This window comes from Salmo trutta, chromosome 12 (genome assembly GCF_901001165.1).
Source record: "Salmo trutta chromosome 12, fSalTru1.1, whole genome shotgun sequence".
Taxonomy (NCBI): domain Eukaryota; kingdom Metazoa; phylum Chordata; class Actinopteri; order Salmoniformes; family Salmonidae; genus Salmo; species Salmo trutta.
In genome coordinates this window covers 85,649,351-85,672,687 of record NC_042968.1, presented here as the reverse complement: position 1 = coordinate 85,672,687, position 23,337 = coordinate 85,649,351, and the positions used below count along the sequence as shown (strand labels likewise).

Sequence of the window (23,337 nt, the reverse complement as noted above, 5' to 3'; positions counted from 1 at the left end):
CCACCCCAGCAAACTACATCTAAGATGGTGTGTGAGGAATTTATACATTAGGGGATGAGGACTTGGTGGGTTAAGTGTTGGCACCACATGCACAATACAAGTTCACAACAAACCACAGGAGGTTGGTGGCACCTTAATTGGGGAGGACGGGCTCATAGTAATGGTTGGCGTGGAATAAGGGGAACGGTATCAAATACATCAAACGCATGGTTTCCATGGTTTCCAGGGGTTTGATTCCTCTCCCTCCGTTCTGGCCCTTATTATGAGCCTCCCCTCACCAGCCTCCTGTGCAACAAACCAATACGGTAAGCAATTTCTTAGGTCTAAAGTGGAATGGATTAATAAAGGAAGAGCTTTCTTGTCAATAACACATAAACTTGTGACCCAGCAAGTGTTGATTCCTAATTTAACTGTCCCCTCTCTCCGTACAGCCCACCTGTCTTTCAGGACGCTGTGTCACTTGGGAGGAATCTAGCTCAGGAACATGCATCACTCATGTGCGGCATGGTGACATTCGTACGGTTAACTAATCCATACATCTGCGCCCCAGCACAGTGAGAATTCCTCTAGTCTCACATGACACCCAAGCAGGTCTGGAATCAGTTTATACATTGTCATATCGTATGACCCCCGACATAATGGGAAATGTGTGGAAGTGGAAGTAGTCGGAACACATTGTGATGTCACTGTTGGTCTTTATGAGATTCAGGGATGGGACGAGGTGATGATAAAGATGACCAGTAAAAGGTCAGGGTTGACTCTAATATGCTCCAGAGGCCATTGATGAGCCACAGAAAAAAGGATCCTTTTTTTTCAGTTGGCTAGTTTCTGACATTTACTGTCTCCTTTATTTCCAAGACTTTGTCCCTGATAAAAAATCTCTGCAGTGATGTTCTTACTATCTGGCCAGCTCGCAAGCAGTACTGTCTGTCAGTCGGGCTACCCGAGCCTGCTTGTCTGTGCAGCCCATAGATATGGAACCCTAGATAGGCTGATGTCTTATAGTCCCTATGCATCAGAATGACACAGTTTGTCAGACATTTTAGCTGATTGGTATGTCAAATACCAGATTAAGGTCCTACTGATTAAGTCTATGGTCCAGCCCCTGATCCACTGATCCAGGACAAGCAGATACCAGGAGCCATTAAACACACTGACGCCATGATGAGGAACACAGCTTTAGACCACACTGCAAGTAGCAGGGGATGAGTATCATGTAAATGTATTAAATACGCAGTCAGGGATCTTAAGTACAACAAATTCATAACATATTATAGAAATGTATATCTTATAACATAACATAAGATATACAAACATTTGCAGAATGTAAAATATCATAGAAAATGGATGACATAGTAGACAATTTGATGACGTAGTACACAAAAAATGGAGACCCGTTCTGGCTCGTGAGCACTACTTTCAAAACTACTGGCTGAAACTATACAAAGGTTCAGGAGCATCACTTTAAACCACAGTAAGAACTTTGAGATAAGAGCGTTAACAGGAATCAAACTAGTAAAAGGAGTCTGTCATGCTAAAGGTTGGTCACATACTTTACGATTTTCACTTTCAATCTAACTCTTACATATGCAACCCCCTTTGTCGCTCTGACTTCTAACCTCATACAAAACGGTTTGACCTCGAGGCTGGCTCGTCAGTATGTCCTCAGTCTGGAGAGAAGCCAGATCCCCCAGGTGTCAGCCCCTACTGGGGGAGGAGAGGAGGAGGAGGAGGAGGAGGAGGGGGGGGTGGTGACAGATATGGTGCTGATGGAGAGGAATGGCCTGCTGTCCCAAGCTGAGCAGACAGATGCCCAACAGGTCACACATACTCCCCCACAGTCCACCATACACACTCACACAGATTGTAGAGTAGATCCATACACAGACTGACAGACACACTGAAAAAACTGCCTGGTCTCATAGACTAGATGTAACATAGTAAATGTAAATCCGGGATACTCAAATGAGTATGATATGTTACATTTGGTGTGGTTACATAAGACAGATGGTTTCTTAAGGCAAAAACGAAAGTATAATGCGAATGTCTAGCAACCCAAAAGTTGTGAGTTCGAATCTCATCATCGCCAACTTTAGTATTTTCACTAATTAGCAAATTTTCAACTACTTACTACTTTTTAGCTACTTTTAAACTACTTAGCATGTAAGCTAAACCTTCCCCTAACCCTTTTAGTTAATCATTCTCCTATCCCTAACTCTAACCTTTTAATCTAACTCCTAAACTTAACCCTAACCTTAACCCTAACCCCTAGCCTAGCTAATGTTAGCCAGCTAGCTAACGTTAGCCACCAAGATAGAATTCGTAACATATCATAAGTTTTGCCAATTCATAACATATAGATGTTTAGAAAATTCATAACATATTGCATATTTAGCAAATTCGCAACATATAATACAAATTGTAATTTGTAAGATATCATATGGAATGGATTATGGACATCCACAAATTAATACATACCATACGGAGCGTAACATATCATACTATATAGAGTGTCTCGGATCTACGTACAAAATACGAAATGCTGTGAGACCAGGTTGGAAAAACACATCACCCGGTATGCAGCATAAACACATCTGAGCTATCAGAATCCAAATCCCTACAACTCCACTGTGGTGATAAAACAACCATTCCCTAAATCCCAGTAGTTTGTTAAACTATTTACAGGAAAAACATGAATCAGTCAGGTCATACATTTTATGTAATTGGCTAAAAGTCATTGTTGGAGGAGGCTGACTTGTTTACTAAACCTGACCAGCCAATGACCCTTCATGGTGTTCCTCCAAACTGAGAGGGAGGAGACTGGTCAGTTGACATAACCATTTGATCTTGCGGGTCTGGTTAGACCATAGAGATATATAGAGGACTCTAGACATTGGACATTGCCTTTGAGGGCTTCCACCTTTAAAGTAGTTAACTGTGTGGGGATTCCTATGGGTTGGCAGCAATCAGCCAATGATCAGAGCATTGTCTTCATCTTCAAATTGGGATGCCTACAGATGTAGGCTTTTAAATTGAGCCAGTTTGCTACAGCAGGAAAATAATCATGGACAATTTTTGTTTGGTAAATATCTGAATTTTAAAGTGGAAATTACAAACTTTAGAATGCTTTTCAAACTCAAATACACTAAATGTTTGCATTTCCTTTCTGAAAATTCTCAGCAACAAAAGAGCAATCAAATTACAATCCTACATCTGTAAGGTTTGTAATGGCTTTAAGCTATATCACCTCCATCTAATGGCCACAATGAATGAATGACACACAATATTGGTTGTACTGCCGGTGGTAAATCAACAAAGTAAGTTGCATGCTATTTACAATTTTTTTAAATGGACTACTTTGAAATGGAGACATCACAGATACCATGACCACAGATACAAAGATGAGAACTCTATCTATCTCTATGGGTTAGACATATCACTATAAAGGAGGTTGTCCAGTCAGTGTGATGTTCCTAATCCACTGTTATCGATCTCTCTCTAAAGGTGTCACAAGTATTTTCTCAGTGAACTCAAGTGATAACACAACATACTCACAGGGCTGTCTAACCTCATCAATTTGGACCCTCATAAAATGTTTTTGCTCAATGGTTGTTTAACTGCGTGATGTGGGAGGAAAACAGAGCAAATCTGTCGGGGATAACACACACACTTCCTTCACACAGTTGTGACGTGCTGACATAGAATGACATGCTGGTTAGGGTGTTTGGATAGGATCACAACTAACACCCTGGGGTTGCCTATAGGTCCCTGTTAGGCCACAGGCCCTGACAAGTCAATATTGTGATTGTCTGAGTCACCAGTACTACAGAAACCTACAAACCACAAGTAGAATGACCATTCATGTAGATACTAGACACAGTATTTGGAAATACGTTGGTTGTTGATGGTAATGCAAAGTGGGACGAAGTGCTTCGTAATGTCACACCTTTCTTTCACACCTGAACAATTTTTTTTCTTTCCAGAGTCAAGAATATGATCAAATTGCACCACCATTTCACATTTGGCTCAGGTCCCAGTTGGTATAAGTTTTGCATATCTGCAATGTGATCGTAATGTAATACAATCTGTGATAAAAACTCAAATTCACCCACAACATTGCCCCATGAGATTTCACATAAAAGGGCTTTACCGTTACACTTCCTTGAACTAGCAAGTGGGAGTGGGAGGGAAAGTACTTTGAAAAACGAAGAAATGGCAAACAGACACATTTTTTTTCAGTCAACCAAAGACCATGATGTTATTAATCTCGATGTGACAACAGAGTTTGTACATACTCTATCAGGTGTTAGTAACCCCGACAAGGATAAACTAACGCGATTCTGTCAGCACTTCATTATGCGATCGGACACCAAACCATGTGTTTTTCTCTGGGGAGGTGAAACAAATAAACAACAGTGAAAACATCCTAGTGAAGCGCTCAGTGTCAACAATGTCTGAAGTGCCTCTTCAATGGAGATGGGAGAGTGGGAAGGGGAGATAGGGAAGGGGATTAGTCCAACTATCTCCCCAACCAATGCCACCTCCACTGCGTACATATTATTAGGAGATTGTCATCAGAAAACAACCTCAGCACGCAAACTATCCAAAATAGTCCCCAACAACAGTTAGGCTTTTTTATAAAGACTTTGCCAGTTTCGGCAACAAACAAAAAAATACAGTGCATTCGGAAGGTATTCAGAACACTTGACTTTTCATTTTTTTGTTACGTTACAGCATTCTTCTAAAATGTATAAAATAGTTTTTTTCCTCATCAATCTGCACACAATACCACATAAGGACAAAGCAAAAACAGGTATTTAGAATTGTTTGTAAATGTGTTAAAAATAAAAAACAGAAATATCACATTTACATAAGTATTCAGACCCTTTACTCAGTACTTTGTTGAAGCATCTTTGGCAACAATTACAGCCTCGAGTCTTCTTGGGTATGACGCTACAAGCTTGGCACACCTGTATTTGGGGAGTTTCTCCCATTCTTCTCTGCATATCCTCTCAAGCTGTCAGGTTGGATGGGGAGCATCGCAGCATAGCTATTTTCAGGTCTTTCCAGAGATGTTCGATTGGGTTCAAGTCTGGGATCTGGCTGGGTCACTCAAGGATATTCAGTGACATGTCCCGAAGCCACTCCTGCGTTGTCTTGGCTGTGTGCTTAGGGTCATTGTCCTTTTGGAAGGTGAAAGTCCTGAGCGCTCTGGAGCAGGTTTTCATCAAGGATCTCTCTGTACTTTGCTCCATTGATGTTTCCTTCGATCCTAACTAGTCTCCCAGACCCTGTTGCTGAAAAACATCTCCACAGCATGATGCTGCCATCACCGTGCTTCACCATAGGGATGGCATTGGCCAGGTGATGAGCGATACCTGGTTTCCTCCAGACGTGACACTTGGAATTCAGGCCAAAGAGTTCAATCTTGGTTTCATCAGACAAGAGAATTTTGTTTCTCATGGCATAACAGTCATTTAGGTGGCTTTTGGAAAACTCCAAGTGGGCTGTCATGTGCCTTTTACTGAGGAGTGGCTTCCGTCTGGCCACTCTACCATAAAGGCCTGATTGGTGGAGTGCTGCAGAGATGGTTGTTCTTCTGGAAGGTTCTCCCATCTCCACAGAGGAACTCTGGAGCTCTGTGAGAGTGACCATTGGGTTCTTGGTCACCTCCCTGACCAAGGCCCTTCTCCCCGGCCAGCTCTAGGAAGAGTCTTGGTGTTTCCAAACTTCCTTCAATGCTGCAGACATTTTTTGGTACCCTTCCCCAGATCTGTGCCTCGACACTCTACGGAAAATTCCTTCGACCTCATGGCTTGGTTTTTGCTCTGACATGTACTGTCAACTGTGGGACCTTATATAGTCAGGTGTGTGCCTTTCCAAATCATGTCCAATCAATTGAATTTACCACAGGTCAAGTTGTAGAAACATCTCAAGGATGATCAATGGAAACAGGATGCACCTGACCTCAGCAAACAGTCTGAATACCATTGTAAATAAGGTATTTCTTTTTTCGCTTTGTCATTATGGGGTATTGTGTGTAGATTGATGAGGGAAAAAATATTTTATCCATTTTAGAATAAGGATGTAACGTAACAAAATGTGGAAAAAGTGAAGGGGTCTGAATACTTTCCGAATGCACTGTACATCCACTATCAGGAGCCATTATTCTGCACAAAGACTTCCATTGCCAGGCATTGTAGATCACAGCATTGCCTCACAAACATAGGACTGACTGATAATAATAATCTGGAACAATTTGCTAGTTTTAATATAGTTAAATCAATGCCCAATGCCCATCTAAAGGATACTTGTCATGCAAAAGAGAATTGAGATTTTTTAAATTAAATCCAAATACGGTTGCTATGGTTACTGTACAGTGGCATGCGAAAGTATTCACCCCCTTGGCATTTTTACTATTTTGTTGCCTTACAACCTGGAATTAAAATAGATTTTTGGGGTGTTCGTATCATTTGATTTACACAACATGCCTACCACTTTGAAGATGCAAAATATTTTTTATTGTGAAACAAACAAGAAATAAGACAAAAAAACTGAAAACTTGAGCGTGCATAACTATTCACCCCCCCCCCCCCCAATACTTTGTAGAGCCACCTTTTGCAGCAATTACAGCTGCAAGTCTCTTGGGGTATGTCTCAATAAGCTTGGCACATCTAGCCACTGGGATTTTTGCCCATTCTTCAAGGCAAAACTGCTCCAGCTCCTTCAAGTTGGAAGGGTTCCGCTGATGTACAGCAATCTTTAAGTCATACCACAGATTCTCAATTGGATTGAGGTCTGGGCTTTAACTAGGCCATTCCAAGACAATTAAATGTTTCCCGTTAAACCCCTAGAGTGCTGCTCTAGCAGTATGCTTAGGGTCACTGTCCTGCTGGAAGGTGAACCTCTGTCCCAGTCTCAAATCTCTGAAAGACTGAAACAAGTTTCCCTCAAGAATTTCCCTGTATTTAGCGCCATCCATCATTCCTTCAATTCTGACCAGTTTCCCAGTCCCTGCCGATGAAAAACATCCCCACAGCATGATGCTACCACCACCATGTTTCACTGTGGGGATGGTAGACTCGGGGTGATGAGATGTGTTGGGTTTGCACCAGACAGCGTTTTCCTTGATGGCCAAAAAGCTCAATTTTAGTCTCATCTGACCAGAGTACCTTCTTCCATATGTTTGGGGAGTCTCCCACATGCTTTTTGGCAAACACCAAACATGTTTGCTTATTTTTCTGGCCACTCTTCCGTAAAACCCAGCTCTGTGGAGTGTACAGCTTAAAGCGGTCCTATGGACAGATACTCCAATCTCCACTGTGGAGCTTTGTAGCTCCTTCAGGTTTATCTTTGGTCTCTTTGTTGCCTCTCTGATGAATGCCCTCCTTGCCTGGTCCATTCGTTTTGGTGGGCGGCCCTCTCTTGGCAGGTTTGTTGTGGTGCCATATTCTTTCATTTTTAATAATGGATTTAATGGTGCTCCGTGGGATGTTCGAAGTTTCTGATATTTTTTATAACCCTAAACTGATCTGTACTTCTCCACAACTTTGTCCCTGACCTGTTTGGAGAGCTCCTTGGTCTTCATAGTGCTGCTTGCTTGGTGGTGCCCCTTGCTTAGTGGTGTTGCAGACTCTGGGGCCTTTCAGAACAGGTGTATATATACTGAGATCATGTGACAGATCATGTGACACTTAGATTGCACACAGGTGGACTTTATTTAACTAATGATGTGACTTCTGAAGGTAATTGGATGCACCAGATCTTATTTAGAGGCTTCATAGCAAAGGGGGTGAATACAAATGCATGCAACACTTTTCTGTTTTTAATTTCTTATAATTTTTTGTGTATGTCCATTACATGAAATACAAATACAAATCCATTTAAATTACAGGTTGTAATGCAACAAAATAGGAAAAACGCCAAGGGGCATGAATACTTTTGCAAGGCACTGTACACACTCTGAATAACATTTTAGTTTTTAAATTAACCTTTTAAATTGTGTTTAATTTTGCGATAAACTAAATGATATCAACATGGTGAGATTTGGCAATGGAACACTATGAAACAGGTGAAAAAAGTAAACAGAGAGAGGAGCTAAATAAACTGGATGTGTGTGTATGAGCAGTCCAGGCTAAGAGACAGGGCTCTGGGCAGCCAAACACAAACCTTTATACATCCACTTTATACAACAACAACAACACAATAATAAACGCAGTCAAGTCCCCAGGCAGGAAACAGCAGTCCACAGTCTACAGGTCTCCAGCCCGGCTACAAAAACATCTCAGTGGTAACATCAGGGGTCACGCAGAGCTTGATGTTAAACTGTGAAGAAACATGGCATGCTGCCACACAGATGGAGGAAAACTAAAAAACCTAAATTCTCTGGCTGACTGGAGGTATTTGAGAGATTTGCATTTAAGATTAAAGCTGGCGGCGCTGAAACTGATCAGGCTCTTACACACAGCAGCAGGCTCACACAAGCTGACAGCATGCCGGGTGACATCTGCAATCACACCCTCTTTCAGATTTCTTCTGGGGAATCCACTTGGAGATCCAGGGATCCTTCTTTGAAACTTAGATTCCCTGGTCAAGGAGGAGCCTCTTGGAGATCCAGGGATCCTTCTTTGAAACTTAGATTCCCTGGTCAAGGAGGAGCCTCTTGGAGATCCAGGGATCCTTCTTTGAAACTTAGATTCCCTGGTCAAGGAGGAGCCTCTTGGAGATCCAGGGATCCTTCTTTGAAACTTAGACTCCCTGGTCAAGGAGGAGCCTCTTGGAGATCCAGGGATCCTTCTTTGAAACTTAGATTCCCTGGTCAAGGAGGAGCCTCTTGGAGATCCAGGGATCCTTCTTTGAAACTTAGATTCCCTGGTCAAGGAGGAGCCTCTTGGAGATCCAGGGATCCTTCTTTGAAACTTAGATTCCCTGGTCAAGGAGGAGCCTCTTGGAGATCCAGGGATCCTTCTTTGAAACTTACACTCCCTGGCCAAGGAGGAAGGTGTGGGAATACCTGAGACCGTTCCAGGGGTAAATACAGTATCTTAAGAGTGGTAGGTGATGCAACACAACGAAAAAGGAGAGCTCTGATAGGGAACTGTTTCTTTTGGACACCGTTGAGTCATGTAAAGCCATACATCAGAGAGTAGAGGGCTGTCACTCTAAATTACCTTTCAAATCTGTTTGAACAACTTGTTGCTGGGAGGGAGGTCTACAGTACCTGTGTTGATGGATGAGAACAAGTCAAGATGATTTTTATAAGGGAAAAGACTTAAAGATATCAATCTGGCCTGCATAGGCAGGGACAAACAGATATGGACAGGGACAAACAGATATGGACAGGGACAAACAGATATAGACAGAGACAAACAGATATAGACAGGGACAAACAGATATAGACAGGGACAAACAGATATGGACAGGGACAAACAGATATGGACAGGGACAAACAGATATAGACAGAGACAAACAGATATAGACAGGGACAAACAGATATAGACAGGGACAAACAGATATAGACAGGGACAAACCGATATAGACAGGGACAAACCGATATAGACAGGGACAAACAGATATAGACAGGGACAAACCGATATAGACAGGGACAAACAGATATAGACAGGGACAAACCGATAAAGACAGGGACACAGATATACAGATATAGACAGGGACAAACAGACTCAGTTGCACGCATTAACACACATGCACTCTCTCTCTGACACACACACACACACACACTTCCATACACACACACACACACACACACACACACACACACACACACACACACACACACACACACACACACACACACACACACACACACACACACACACACACAATCTATCTCGCTCTCTCTGACACACACACACACTCTCTCTGAAAAACACATACAAACACACACACACAAACCACAAACATAAAATGACACATCTAACTTTATTAGACTACAAAGCAGTCAACGTTGTGTAAACAACTTTGCTGATGATGACTGGTGTGTAGAACTGGTGTGTATGGCAGGAATACCTGTGGTGTAGGACCAGCCTGTGAACCGTGAAGACATGTTTCCCCCAGACCTTTCTGAGGCCACAGCACGTTTCCCCAGACCTTTCTGAGGCCACAGCACATGTTTTCCCCAGACCTTTCTGAGGCCACAGCACGTTTCCCCAGACCTTTCTGAGGCCACAGCAAATGTTTCCCCCAGACCTTTCTGAGGCCACAGCACATGTTTCCCCCAGACCTTTCTGAGGCCACAGGACATGTTTCCCCAGACCTTTCTGAGGCCACAGCAAATGTTTCCCCCAGACCTTTCTGAGGCCACAGGACATGTTTCCCCAGACCTTTCTGAGGCCACAGGACATGCTTCCCCAGACCTTTCTGAGGCCACAGCACGTTTCCCCCAGACCTTTCTGAGGCCACAGCACGTTTCCCCAGACCTTTCTGAGGCCACAGGACATGTTTCCCCCAGACCTTTCTGAGGCCACAGGACATGTTTCCCCAGACCTTTCTGAGGCCACAGGACATGTTTCCCCCAGACCTTTCTGAGGCCACAGGACATGTTTCCCCCAGACCTTTGTGAGTCCACAGCACATGCTTAACAAGCACTTTAACGCTTGTTTAACAAATTATGACAGCAACAGTCCTGCCAAGTCCAATCTAAAGCCAATACCTTTTGGGAGACAAAATATATGTAGGACAGAATGAAATGTTTAGAAAGCAAAGAGCAATGAAAGCTATGCAAAGCGTGTACCACACATACAAATAAAACATGGATTTAAGTGACAAGGACTGTGTCTATTTCAGTACCACCATAAAAGCTATGTTGTAGTGAATGATAAGGCTTCCCTTGCAAAACTCTGAAGGGACAGAGCAGCTTAGTGGGGGGGTAAAAAACATCCACCTAAAACGAATGAGCGGGCATATCCTGATTTGAGGATTTACTACCCCTAGAGATACCCAGTGAGAGAGGGGTATTTCTCTCAATCTGCCACACGATTAACAATTCAAACAATCACCTAGGATTCTGGATAATTAAACTTAACATGCCATAATTGTTCCCATACCCCTTCCATCTCAGAGAATAAAAGACCCCACCTTTTATTCAATGAAATTGTGAAATGTTGAGGAGAAAAGAGGGAGAGAGATTTTACAGCGGGGCTGAAAGCCAGCCAAATGCCGTAACAGCCCGTTGGACAGATGCTTTCAATAAGGGACGTTACAGGACCACGCTTTTATTGCTTCTTTTACCCATATTTTGAGACAAATATGTACAGACTGGTTATTTCAATAAACCCCCCTGACTCAAGACTCCATTTCCTTTTTAAAACATGGACGTTTGTAGGCACGCAGGCATATTTGTCCACACTGATAGCCAACATGTAGATTGCATTTTTGATCCCCCTAAGAAATCATGTGGCCCATTATCTTTTTTTGTAAGGATTACCTTGTCAAGTAACTAAGCTGTTTAAAAATAATTCACTCCCCTCTCTAGTTATCTATGTTTTCATTCCAATTTAGGGAGTATTCTTTGAGGTTGTATTTATCACGTTTTGGTTAAAAGCATGAGGGGTCGAGGAGAAGTAACAAACCCCTGTAGTGTGGAGGAGGGATTCTACAACACATACAAACCGTGCATGTGTGAGCACAAACATATACAAAGAGTCCGACACATATATACATTCACAGCAGCTTCTGGAGGAGGTTTTACAGCTTACAGGCCTCTCCCAGGGAAGTCCTATAAAATGGGTATTACATTGTTAAGAGGCACAGTTATCCGGGCTGATTCGCCTGTTCTGAGCGCTGCTCTCTGACCCGCTCAGTGGACGTGTGCCGGTAACTGGTTTTACATCCCTTGAAGCCTTGAGGCACAGGTCACAGAACAGTTACGCTAAACACTTCTCCCTCCCGCCATCTCTCTCTCTCTCTCTTCCCCTGTCTCAGCATCGCTCCCCTTCTCTCTTCTCCATCTTCAGAATGTAATATCAAGCTCTAGTTATGAAAAACAATAGGTTTATAAAAGATTACATGAACCTACAATATTAAAAGTTTTTTTCAGCACACACTCAAGTTCTTAATGTCTATTATGGCCACAGGCTTAGCAGTGAAACAGTCCCATGCTACAGCATCGGACTTCTCTGAGTTGGCTTCCATTATGTAAATAAAGATTACGATAGAATATTCCGTAAATAAAGGTCACGATAGAGTATTCTGTAAATAAAGGTTATGGTAGAGTATTCTGTAAATAAAGGTCACGATAGAGTATTCTGTAAATAAAGGTTATGGTAGAGTATTCTGTAAATAAAGGTCACGATAGAGTATTCTGTAAATAAAGGTCACGATAGAGTATTCTGTAAATAAAGGTTATGGTAGAGTATTCTGTAAATAAAGGTCACGATAGAGTATTCTGTAAATAAAGGTTATGGTAGAGTATTCTGTAAATAAAGATCACGATAGAGTATTCTGTAAATAAAGGTCACGGTAGAGTATTCTGTAAATAAAGGTCACGGTAGAATATTCTGTAAATAAAGGTCACGATAGAGTATTCTGTAAATAAAGGTCACGATAGAGTATTCTGTAAATAAAGGTTATGGTAGAGTATTCTGTAAATAAAGGTCACGATAGAGTATTCTGTAAATAAAGGTTATGGTAGAGTATTCTGTAAATAAAGGTCACGATAGAGTATTCTGTAAATAAAGGTCACGATAGAGTATTCTGTAAATAAAGGTTATGGTAGAGTATTCTGTAAATAAAGGTCACGATAGAGTATTCTGTAAATAAAGGTTATGGTAGAGTATTCTGTAAATAAAGGTTACAATAGAGTAATAAACACATTGTATACTATACATGTACTGCCTAGGTGATATGTGAAGTATTATAGGCAATAAGCCATCCACCGAAAAAGGCTTTGTTTTTTGTTTAGTTCTATCAGTACACAAGTGGTATTTGACATAGTGGTCTGAGGTTTGAGTACATCAAACCACATTCCTTTAGGCACTAGCTAGATAATACACACACGTATTATGCATAAATTACATGACCTACCCAAAGGTATATCAGTAAGAGTAAGACAGTCTTGTTCCAGAGCCATTTGCCTGTTTAGTCCGTCACAAACCAGCACCAAAGAAAACAGATGTTAATGTGAGGCCTCCACTTCAAGCCCCTCAAGAAGTTGTCTATTGAAATATTCCAATGTCTCTTTGAGAGATGCACAATGTCAACATTTGTACAGAGACTAGCTTTTCCCACAGTTCCATAGGTGAAAAGATTCAGTGATGAAGAGTAAAGGACCACCTGCATCGTGGACCGGAGTTAAATATGCTCTGTGGTACTGAAAGAAAGGAGAAGGTTCAGCTGATAGATGAAAAAGGCTCCAGCAAAGGACCCACACAAGGGCTTGTCCCATAGTGAGATGTCTCACTCATCTCCTTCAGAGAACCGGGTTTACATTCTGTAAAGCATGAAACACAGCGAGAATCTCACTGCCAATAGACTGCCTGTAGGTACTTATCACAGTGGGAGGCCGTTCCTTTTCTTGCTAGAACAAAAGCGGTACCTGCTGTGTGTCAACCTGGTAGCAACGAACATACCAATTCTACTTGTAGAACTGCAATGCTCGTCAGTGGCCAACAGCTTAACTTTGAGCCCGAACCCCCACGTGGGGGAGCCAAAAATAAATAAAAAATAGGCAATTTTCTTCATACATCCACAGATGAGCCAGTGACACTTCATATGCAATGTTAGGCTATGGGATGGTAGCTAGCTAAGTGCACAGACACAATGCACACAACACTAAATACTTTCCCCAAGCTAGCCAACCACTGTAGCTAGTATTGACATTATAATTAAATCCCAATGGATTAGCTAGTTTCCATGAAACAGCTGCCTGTGTTAGCTGCCGAGTGCAGTGTCCTTAGCTAACAACAACTATGTTGTGCTAGCTAGCAAATATGCTAACGTTAGCTAGCTAGCTAAATATTTGACTATGGGCTGGCACTGGCAGTATGGGATTATGGAGAGGGAATTAAATAGTTTCTTCGTCATCTTGCTAGGTAATTATCTAGCTGTCGCCATCTGGATAGTATCAACAAGGGCTTTCTACAAAATAGAAACATTAGCACAGATAGCGTGGGATCTAGACCATAAGCAATATGCACGGCTATGCATTGCTAAATAAAGCTACTGCCACCTTCTGGTTTGGAGTGTTTTAACAAGGCTGAATGGCTGATGACTTCCAAGGTCTTTGCTGTGTGAACACGAAAGAGATTGACTGCCGACACTCTGTTCAGAGGTGCAAAGTACTATCGGCAGGCAAGCGTTTGACAATCCCACCGGTGTGTTGAGCTTTAACCAAAATTTATCATAAACCAGAACAAACTTTAATCTGAACGGACGCAAGGTAACCAGTATCCCTCTCTCAGGATGGAGGGTTACAAAGCCTGTCTGTTATACCAACAATGGAGCCTTCCTTCCTTCACAACAAAGTGCTAATTCCTTGAGATGCAAAGAACCAACGCACAAGCACTGCCTGTCAATGAAAATCGAACCAATTGACATTTGAGTGTGCAGCTAGCATAGACAGGAGGCCATTAACAGGCATTGTTAGCGTCATTAGTTCAGGTTCCCTCGCCATCTCCATCCTTTGTCTACCCTTTTAAGTGTTTTCCTGAGGCCAACCTAGCTATGGCCAAATAGATCCTTTTGTGAGTCCTCAGACCTCCAGCCTCTCAGTCCAGAATTCAGTCTTCCATTTGGGTCTAACCTCTTAATTGGGAGGCCAATGCTCTTCAAACCAATGGTCATGAGGTTGCACAAGCATTATCCTTTCAGTTCCCGATGAGGGGTTGAACTTAGGTCATCTACCTTCGGGCAGGTCCCACTGAAATGAAACCATTCCATCTCTGAATGTTGGCAATGCCAATGAATTAATCTTGCCCCATGTTGCAGAGGCTGTACAATGGAGGAATTATTATTATTACATTTTTTGAACCTTTACTTAACTAGCCAAATTAGTTAAGAAAAAAAATCTTACTTACAGTGATGGTCTAGGAACAGTGGGTTAACTGCCTTGTTCAGGGGTGGAACAACAGATTTTTATCTTGTCATCTCAGGGATTTGATCTAACAACCATTTGGTTGCTTGCCCAACACTCTAACCAATAGGCTACCTGTGGCCCCACAAATTAAAAGTGAGCTATGATGCTGTGAAATCACATAGAGACAGACATTATGCTTCAAAGCAATGGTGAGACACGTACTGTACTTTATTCTTTAGGATACCTGTCATTCTCGTTTCAAGCGAAACACTACATTTGGGGAAAATAAATGAAAGATGAGAGAAAAGGGTGTACTTATTCATACAAGGTTAAGACTACCCTGTCTTCTCCGCTGTCATTCAATGGACGGTTATAAATCTTAATGTTCTATGGCCGAGCTTGCTCAATAAATCCAGGCTGTCAACCAGTCTCTGTGGATCTGAAAACCACATTTTCCTTTTTATAACTTCCACATGTGAGGGCTTCTTGCTGTATAAAATCTATGAAATTATTCAACTTGTGGCCTTGACCACAGTGTCAGTTGGCCTATAATGTCACTGTTCTACTATTCTCAACACATGATGAGCAGTGAGTACTGATCGCAAGACTGCACTGCTTCTCCAAATATAGGATTCACCAAATATACAGTAGGTAATGGGGCAGGACTGTTATAGAGAATGATGGCATACAGTACGTTACCAAGGAGACCAAAACATTGAGATGAGACTGAACAAATAGGGCTGCAGTAAGAGTGCTGTAGTGAGAACCAGAGACAGACAGTTGGACCAACTTTTTTCATTTTGAATATTCTTCTTATTCTGGAAATTCAGTTACATTGCATTATCAAATAAACTTTCTCACCTTCAATACATGCAGCAGCGTACACATGTGTTACTGTCCGTCTGTCCTTGAGATTTTCTATACATCTTATTATAGGCTGTTATTTATAGGCTGTTATTTATAGGCTGTATATAGGCAGTTTTTTAAGAATTTCATTGTAAGGAGGGAAACTACGAAGGTACAACAGATAACTATGGAGAGAACTCCACATTGTTAGCCTATGTGGGACTATGACTATGTTCCCTAAACATAGGTTGCCAGGGCCCTCTGTTTTCTCAGCCTCATGTTCCCTTAGCCACATGTTCCCTGGGCCCCATGTTCCCTTAGCCACACATTTCCTCAGCCCCATGTTTCCTGGGCCCCATGTTCCCTTAGCTACATGTTTCCTCAGCCCCATGTTCCCTGGGCCCCATGTTCCCTTAGCTACATGTTCCTTCAGCCCCATGCTTCCTCAGCCCCATGTTCCCTCTCAGCCCCATGCTTCCTCAGCCCCAAGTTCCCTATTGAATATTCTCAATTCCTTCCATAAACCTGGGCTTAGAAGCCTTTCATAGGGCAGGGGACATACCTGGAGGACAGGAGCACTCTTGAATGACGTCCCTGGCAGTGCGAAGTTTGGGCAGTGCTTTGGTCAGTCTCTGAAAGGAGACAACAAGAGCCACAGTGAATAATGTGAGATGTTAGATGTACAGTAGGGCCTGAAATTATTGACACCCTTGAGAAAGATGAGCAAAAATGACTGTTTAAAATAAATAATGAAAATACTAAGCTATATTGTATGCAAAAAAAAATGAAAATATATTATTTTATACTAATAGAATTGCTCAGAGAAAGAGATTGTGTTCAACAAGTAGTATTGCTTTTTTATATTTAAAGGTAGGTGTCAAAATTATTGACACCGCTGTTTTCAATACCTTTCAACACATCATCTTATGAGGATAAAGGCACTGAGCTTTTTCATAAAATGTTTTATGAGCTGGAAAACCCATTGGGAGGGATCGTAGACCATTCCTCCATACAGAATCCTTCCAGATCCTTCATATCCTTCGTCTGCACTTATGTTCTGCACTCTTCACTTCAAACCATAGGTTTTCAATAGGTTTCAAGTCCGGAGACTGAGATGGCCATTACAAAATGCTGATTTTGTGTCCAATTAACCATTTCTTTGTAGATTTTGATGTGTGCTTGGGGTTATTGTTTTGCTGGAAGATCCACCTGCGGCCAAGTTTAAATCTCCATGCAGAGATAACTAGATTTTGGGCTTAAATGTCCAGGTACTGGGTAAAGTTCATGATGCCGTTGACCTTAACAAGGGCCCCAGGACCCGTGGAAGCAAAATAGCCCGATAACATCATAGATCCACCAACATATTTTACAGTAAGTAGGGGGTTCTGTTCTGCTCATGCATTCTCATTTTGACGTCAAACCCACCACTGGTGTGCGTGGCCAAAGAGCTCTATTTTCATTTCATCACAAAAATGTAAACGCCCTACGGGACTCCCAATCACAGCCGGTTGTGATACAACCTGGAATTGAACCAGGGTCTGTAGTGACACTTCCAGTACTAAAATGCAGTGCCTGAGACTGCTTCGCCACTAGGGAGCCCCTTGAGATGAATGTAAATACCTGCAGTTTGCTAAACAACATTGGCACTTGGATTGGAACCGGTGCTTCAGTCAGATGACATGAAAATGGACTTCTACAGCAGATTAAGGGTCTGAAAAGAATCTGGAGGGATTCTGTATGGAGGAATGGTCTAAGATCCCTCCCAATGTGTTCTCCAACTCATAAAACATTTTAGAAAAAGGCTCCCTACTTGGCAAAAACTGTCTGAATCAACGTTGTTTCTACTTCATTTCAACCCCCCCAAAATCAATATGATGACGTTGAATCAAAGTGGAAAACTAATTGGATTTGAAAAAAATCATCAATGTAAGGACATTTAGTATTTTTTCACTCAACTGTTTACCTAAATCCAATAACATGGTGAAATGTTTGGTTGATTTCACGTTGAATTCACGTTAGTTGAGGACTCAACCAAATGGAAATCAAAACTACATGTTGAACTGAAGTCTGTGCCCTGTGGGTCAGTGCCATTATCCTCCCAAGGTGAGGTACTGAAAGGTATTGAAAACAGAGGGGTCAATCATTTTGACCCCAACCTTTATGAGAAAAGATATACATTAGTTGTTAAACAAAATCTATTTCACTGAGCAATTGTATTAGTAGAAATATGATTTGAAAAACAGAAAGGAAAACGCGGCACACTGCTGCTCATGCAGGTGGTGATTTATTTATAACAACGTTTCCACCCGTAGGTGTCCGTTCATCAGGCATCCGTGACCTAAGGGTCAAACGTTGCTATTAATGACGTTGACACCTGGGAGCACGAGCAGCAGTGTGCGGTTTTCTATTAGTTTTCCTACTACTCCCGCACCTGCGGAAAGTACCTGGATGTGCGTATGTTCTTCAGAATTTGTATAAAATATAATTTCCCATTTTTTTTGCAGCGTACAATACAGCTCAGGATATTTGTATTGTTTTTATATATACAGTCTGTTTTGCTCATCTTTATCAAGGGTGTCATTCCCACTGTAAGTGTAACCACCCATCGTGCATGTTAATTGTTCTTTAGTGGTAGTACAAGACAATCGTTTTTTAACGGATGTCAAATTGGACTCCAATTTACCGAATCAGTCTGAATTGAGGTGTCAAATGAGTTGTTAAGATAGATTAATTAGGTAATGTTCCTACATGATTATGGTGATCGGCTACAATGTTGTGATGAAATAGGCAACCTTAATGTAGGCTCATTCTAACGTGAGAGATAATCATTTCAAAATATTGCATCTGATCTTGCATCAACCTCACCTCGTGCACAAGTTTTTCAATGATATCCTGAAGACCAGGTACTGTTCCATTCTCATCGGAAGTGATCAGGGACATTCTCTCCATCTCCAAAATCTGCACTCTGTACTCCAGGTGAGATGTCCTGAAGTTTACCAAAAAACAAAACGCCATAGAACACACCGACAACATGACGCAAAATACGGTTGGCAGCCCGCCTAAACAATGTGAAAAATTGGATTTGTGGCTGTTGTTGTTGATTGATTCCATGGTCTTTTCGTCAGATTTTGCTGGGGATCCCATCCTGGCATCTGCAGTAAAGTTATTTGTGCAAACTGCAAAAAATGAATAGTTAATGAATTATAGGCTATTTTCCTCTATGTCAAATTTCCTATTAGAAATATTTCGATTGTTGTAATCCGAGTTTGTTACTGTAGCGGAGCCATCACAAGAATGAATGTTTAATCTTTGCGCAACTGTGGCTACATGAAGGGACGCAACAGCGTGCAACAACAGCTGCACGAGGACTTGTGTAGGCTAAGGTTGCGCTCACGCGATTTGGACCAGTCACAGACATGATGCCAAATACCCTTTAAATCGTTCTTTATCGTTCTTTATCACTTTATCCACTCAATAAAAGGAGTCTGCCTAAGAATGCATCTCTCTGGTGAATACATGGATTGAAAACCAGAGTAATTAAACTCTTATTCTTACCCAATGAATTTGCCATAAAAAAACAATAGCCTAGTGAAAACATTAATTGATTTTAGACATAAACATTTGACATAATATACAATACATTTCAGTGTTGTGTGCTTTGAGAAAATAATTGAAATATGAAATTCGTATCACTTCATAACCATGAAAGGGGACGTAGCACTCAATGTTATTTATTCAAAGGTTGTTAAAACAAAAAATACATCTCCTATTTCAAAATCTACAGAAAGCCAGAGAGGGCAAATGAATAAAACAATTATTCCCTCCTTATGTGGAGATCATGATTTATTTATCTCATGATCACAACATAACAAAAGGTGTTTTGTTGAGATCATGAGATAAACTCTATAAATAAGAGTGGAGGTATTGGTGATACATTGACAACAGTGTCATGGTGGACCAAAGGCAGCAAGACTCCACACCGATCTAAAACCTTTGATTAGAGCACTTCTGTAGCCATGTGCTAATGTACAGGCCGGGGCCTTCTTATCAAAACTCCAGCAATAAAATGCAAACAATGACAAAATAAGGAAATACAAATTCCAAATAAACTGCACATGATACAGTGTGTCTAGTCAGTGAGATTAATGGCGGAGCTGTCCTTCGATAACATTTTGCCCACCATTTGTGGGTAAAATTACAAAATAGACTAGCCTTCATGAAAACACTTCACCTGTTTTACTAGTTTCCTTTTTCTGTACTACTAGTTAATTGTTGTTTGTGACTGTGTTTTTGCTGCTGTTCACAAACCAACATCCCTGTTAAAACTATTAAAGAAATTAAAATCAACTTTTATTGGTAGTTTGGTAAACTTTGGTAAACTTTAATTGGTAGTCTGCAACCACAGACCTCAGTGTTAACATTCCACATTCAATCAATTTAAAATAGTAGTTCAACCACACTTTTACATGTGTTTAAAATTGGATTGTATTGGAGCCAAAACTGGAAGCCATCTATAGCTGACAGACATGGGTTAATCCCTTGTCAAAATAAATCCGGAATGAGTTGAACCACCGTGGGCTCCTCAGCCATACCGCCTCAGCCATACCGCCTCAGCCATACCGCCTCAGCCATACTGTCAATCTATCACCAATACATCCAATATCACCAATACATGTTTTTGTGTTACATCCTGAATTCAAAATTGATTAAATCTATTTTTTTCTCACGCGTATATACACAATACTCCATAATGACAAAGTGAAAACATGTTTTTGGACATTTTTTCTAATCTAATGACAATGAAATACAGGAATGTCTCATTTACATAAGTATTCACACCCTTTAGTCAAGACTTTGTAGAAGCACCTTTGGCAGCGATTACAGCTGTGAGAATTTCTGGGTAAGTATCTAAGGCTGTGTTCACACATGCAGCCCAATTCTTTTGACCAATCACATCAGATCTTTCTACATCAGAACTTTTTCAGAGCTGATCTGATTGGTCAATACCCCAATGATAGAAAAAACTATCCGAAATTGGGCTGCCTGTCTAAACACAGCCAAAGACACGTGTCAAACTCATTCCATGGAGGGCCGAGTGTCTGCTGGGTTTCGCTCCTCCTTTGTAACTCAATAATGAATTAAGGTCACTAATTAGTAAAGAACTCCCCTCACCTGTCTAGGTCTTAATTGAAAGGAAAAAACAAAAAACCCCAGACACTAGGCCCTGCATGGAATGAGTTTGACACCCCTGCTCTAAGAGCTTTCCAGCACAGGAGGTTGGTGGGACCTTAATTGGGGAGAATGGGCTTGTGGTAATGACTGGAGTGGTATAAGTGGATTGGTATCAAATACATCAAACACATGGTTTCCAAGTGTTTGATGCCATTCCATCAGTTACGTTCCGGCAGCCTCCTGTGCTGGATTGTGCAACATTTGTCCATTATTCTTTTCAAAAATCTTCAAGCTCTGTCAAATTGTTTGTCGATCATTGCCTGACAACCATTTTCAAGTAGATTTAATTTCAAGTAGATTTAAGTCAAAACTGTAACTCGGCCACTCAGGGACATTCATCGGCTTCTTGGTAAGCAACTCCAGTGTAGATTTGGCCTTGTATCTTAGGTTATTGTCATGCTGCAAGGTGAATTCATCTCCTGGTGTCTGGTGGAAAGCAGACTGAACCAGGATTTCCTCTAGGAATTTGCATGTGTTTAACTCCATTCCGTTTCTTTTTTATCCTGAAAACTCCCCGTTCCTTTTTTATCCTGAAAACTCCCCGTTCCTTTTTTATCCTGAAAACTCCCCGTTCCTTTTTTATCCTGAAAACTCCCCGTTCCTTTTTTATCCTGAAAACTCCCCGTTCCTTTTTTATCCTGAAAACTCCCCGTTCCTTTTTTATCCTGAAAACTCCCCGTTCCTTTTTTATCCTGAAAACTCCCCGTTCCTTTTTTATCCTGAAAACTCCCCGTTCCTTTTTATCCTGAAAACTCCCCGTTCCTTTTTTATCCTGAAAACTCCCCGTTCCTTTTTATCCTGAAAACTCCCCGTTCCTTTTTTATCCTGAAAACTCCCCGTTCCTTTTTTATCCTGAAAACTCCCCGTTCCTTTTTTATCCTGAAAACTCCCCGTTCCTTTTTTATCCTGAAAACTCCCCGTTCCTTTTTTATCCTGAAAACTCCCCGTTCCTTTTTTATCCTGAAAACTCCCCGTTCCTTTTTTATCCTGAAAACTCCCCGTTCCTTTTTTATCCTGAAAACTCCCCGTTCCTTTTTTATCCTGAAAACTCCCCGTTCCTTTTTTATCCTGAAAACTCCCCGTTCCTTAACAATTACAAGTATACAGATACCACTGTGCTTGAAAATATGGAGAGTGGTACTCAGTAATGTATTTTATTGGGTTTGCCCCAAATTTAACACTTTGTATTCTGGATAAATCTAAATGTAATACATGTTAAATTCAGGCTGTAACAACAACATGATGAAAAAGTCAAGGGGTGTGAATACTTTCTGAAGGCAATGTATTCGAGGGGGGTTGTATTGCCATCTACTGGATGACTAGGACTACTACAAGCAGACCAGCAGAACACATTCCCATCACTGTTTATCCTACTGACTTTAAACTACCAACAAATAATGTCTATCAATCAATAACAACAACTTTTATGAGCAATATTTTTTCCCTATTAACGTCAATGTGGCTGACAATATTCTAAAAGCTAATCCATTAACCTGAAGTAAAGAAAGTGTTCATTTGTTGTGAAGAAACACATCGAAAATGGATATATCATGCTAAATAATTGTATTCACAAATCAACAGGGATCAACCGGAGTCAAGTTGTCTTAAACTTAGCTCAGTTGGTAGAGCATGGCACTTGCAATGGCAGGGTTGTTGGCTTGATTCCCAAGGGGGACCAGTATGAAAATGTATGGTCTCAATACTGTAAGTTCCTCTGGATAAGAGTGGCTGCTAAATGACTAAAATGTCAAATAAATGCTTTGGAAACGGGCAGGTGAACACAATCTGTATGTACATTAGTCAGATGTAATAATCTGAGACAGCAGACTGATGCAGTCTATAGAAATCTCCCTTGGAGTAGAGAAATGTAGAGTGGTGGGCAGGGTTGGGGTCAATTCCAGTCAATTGAGGAAGTACACTGCTTTTTCAATGAAGAACATTTGGCGTACTTTCTGAATTGACTGGAATTGAAATGGAATTGACCCCAACCCTGCTAGTGTGTTCTGTGATCTTCAGGGTCACTTTTTCCCCTCCTTCCTTATGGAATGGAAGAATGGGTGCCAGATGGTCTCCTCCAGGGTGAGCCTCCTGGACACGTCATACTCCATCATACTGTGGATCAGGTCCAACAGCTAATCATGGTCTGAGTTCTTGGAGGACATGTATTGCTACGGGGACAACATAAACATAGTGGTACACATTAGAAACAGAATGTAATCTATGGTGAC

General features: G+C 41.3%; 1 protein-coding gene across 6 annotated transcripts in view; it reads right to left on the bottom strand.

The window, feature by feature from the left end:
• The window catches only part of LOC115204539 (collagen alpha-1(XXIII) chain), a 90,764-nt gene extending 71,488 nt beyond the window's left edge, over window positions 1–19,276 (bottom strand). For all 6 annotated transcript variants that reach the window (XM_029770200.1, XM_029770199.1, XM_029770203.1 and 3 more), the window contains exons 1-2: window positions 18,743–19,276; window positions 16,440–16,509 (exon numbers count right to left, since the gene is read on the bottom strand). In XM_029770200.1, coding sequence (XP_029626060.1) covers window positions 16,440–16,509; window positions 18,743–19,021 — 349 coding nt within the window. In that variant the 5' untranslated portion in view covers window positions 19,022–19,276. The remainder of the gene's footprint in view (window positions 1–16,439; window positions 16,510–18,742) is intronic.
• Between the last annotated feature and the right edge of the window lie 4,061 nt (window positions 19,277–23,337).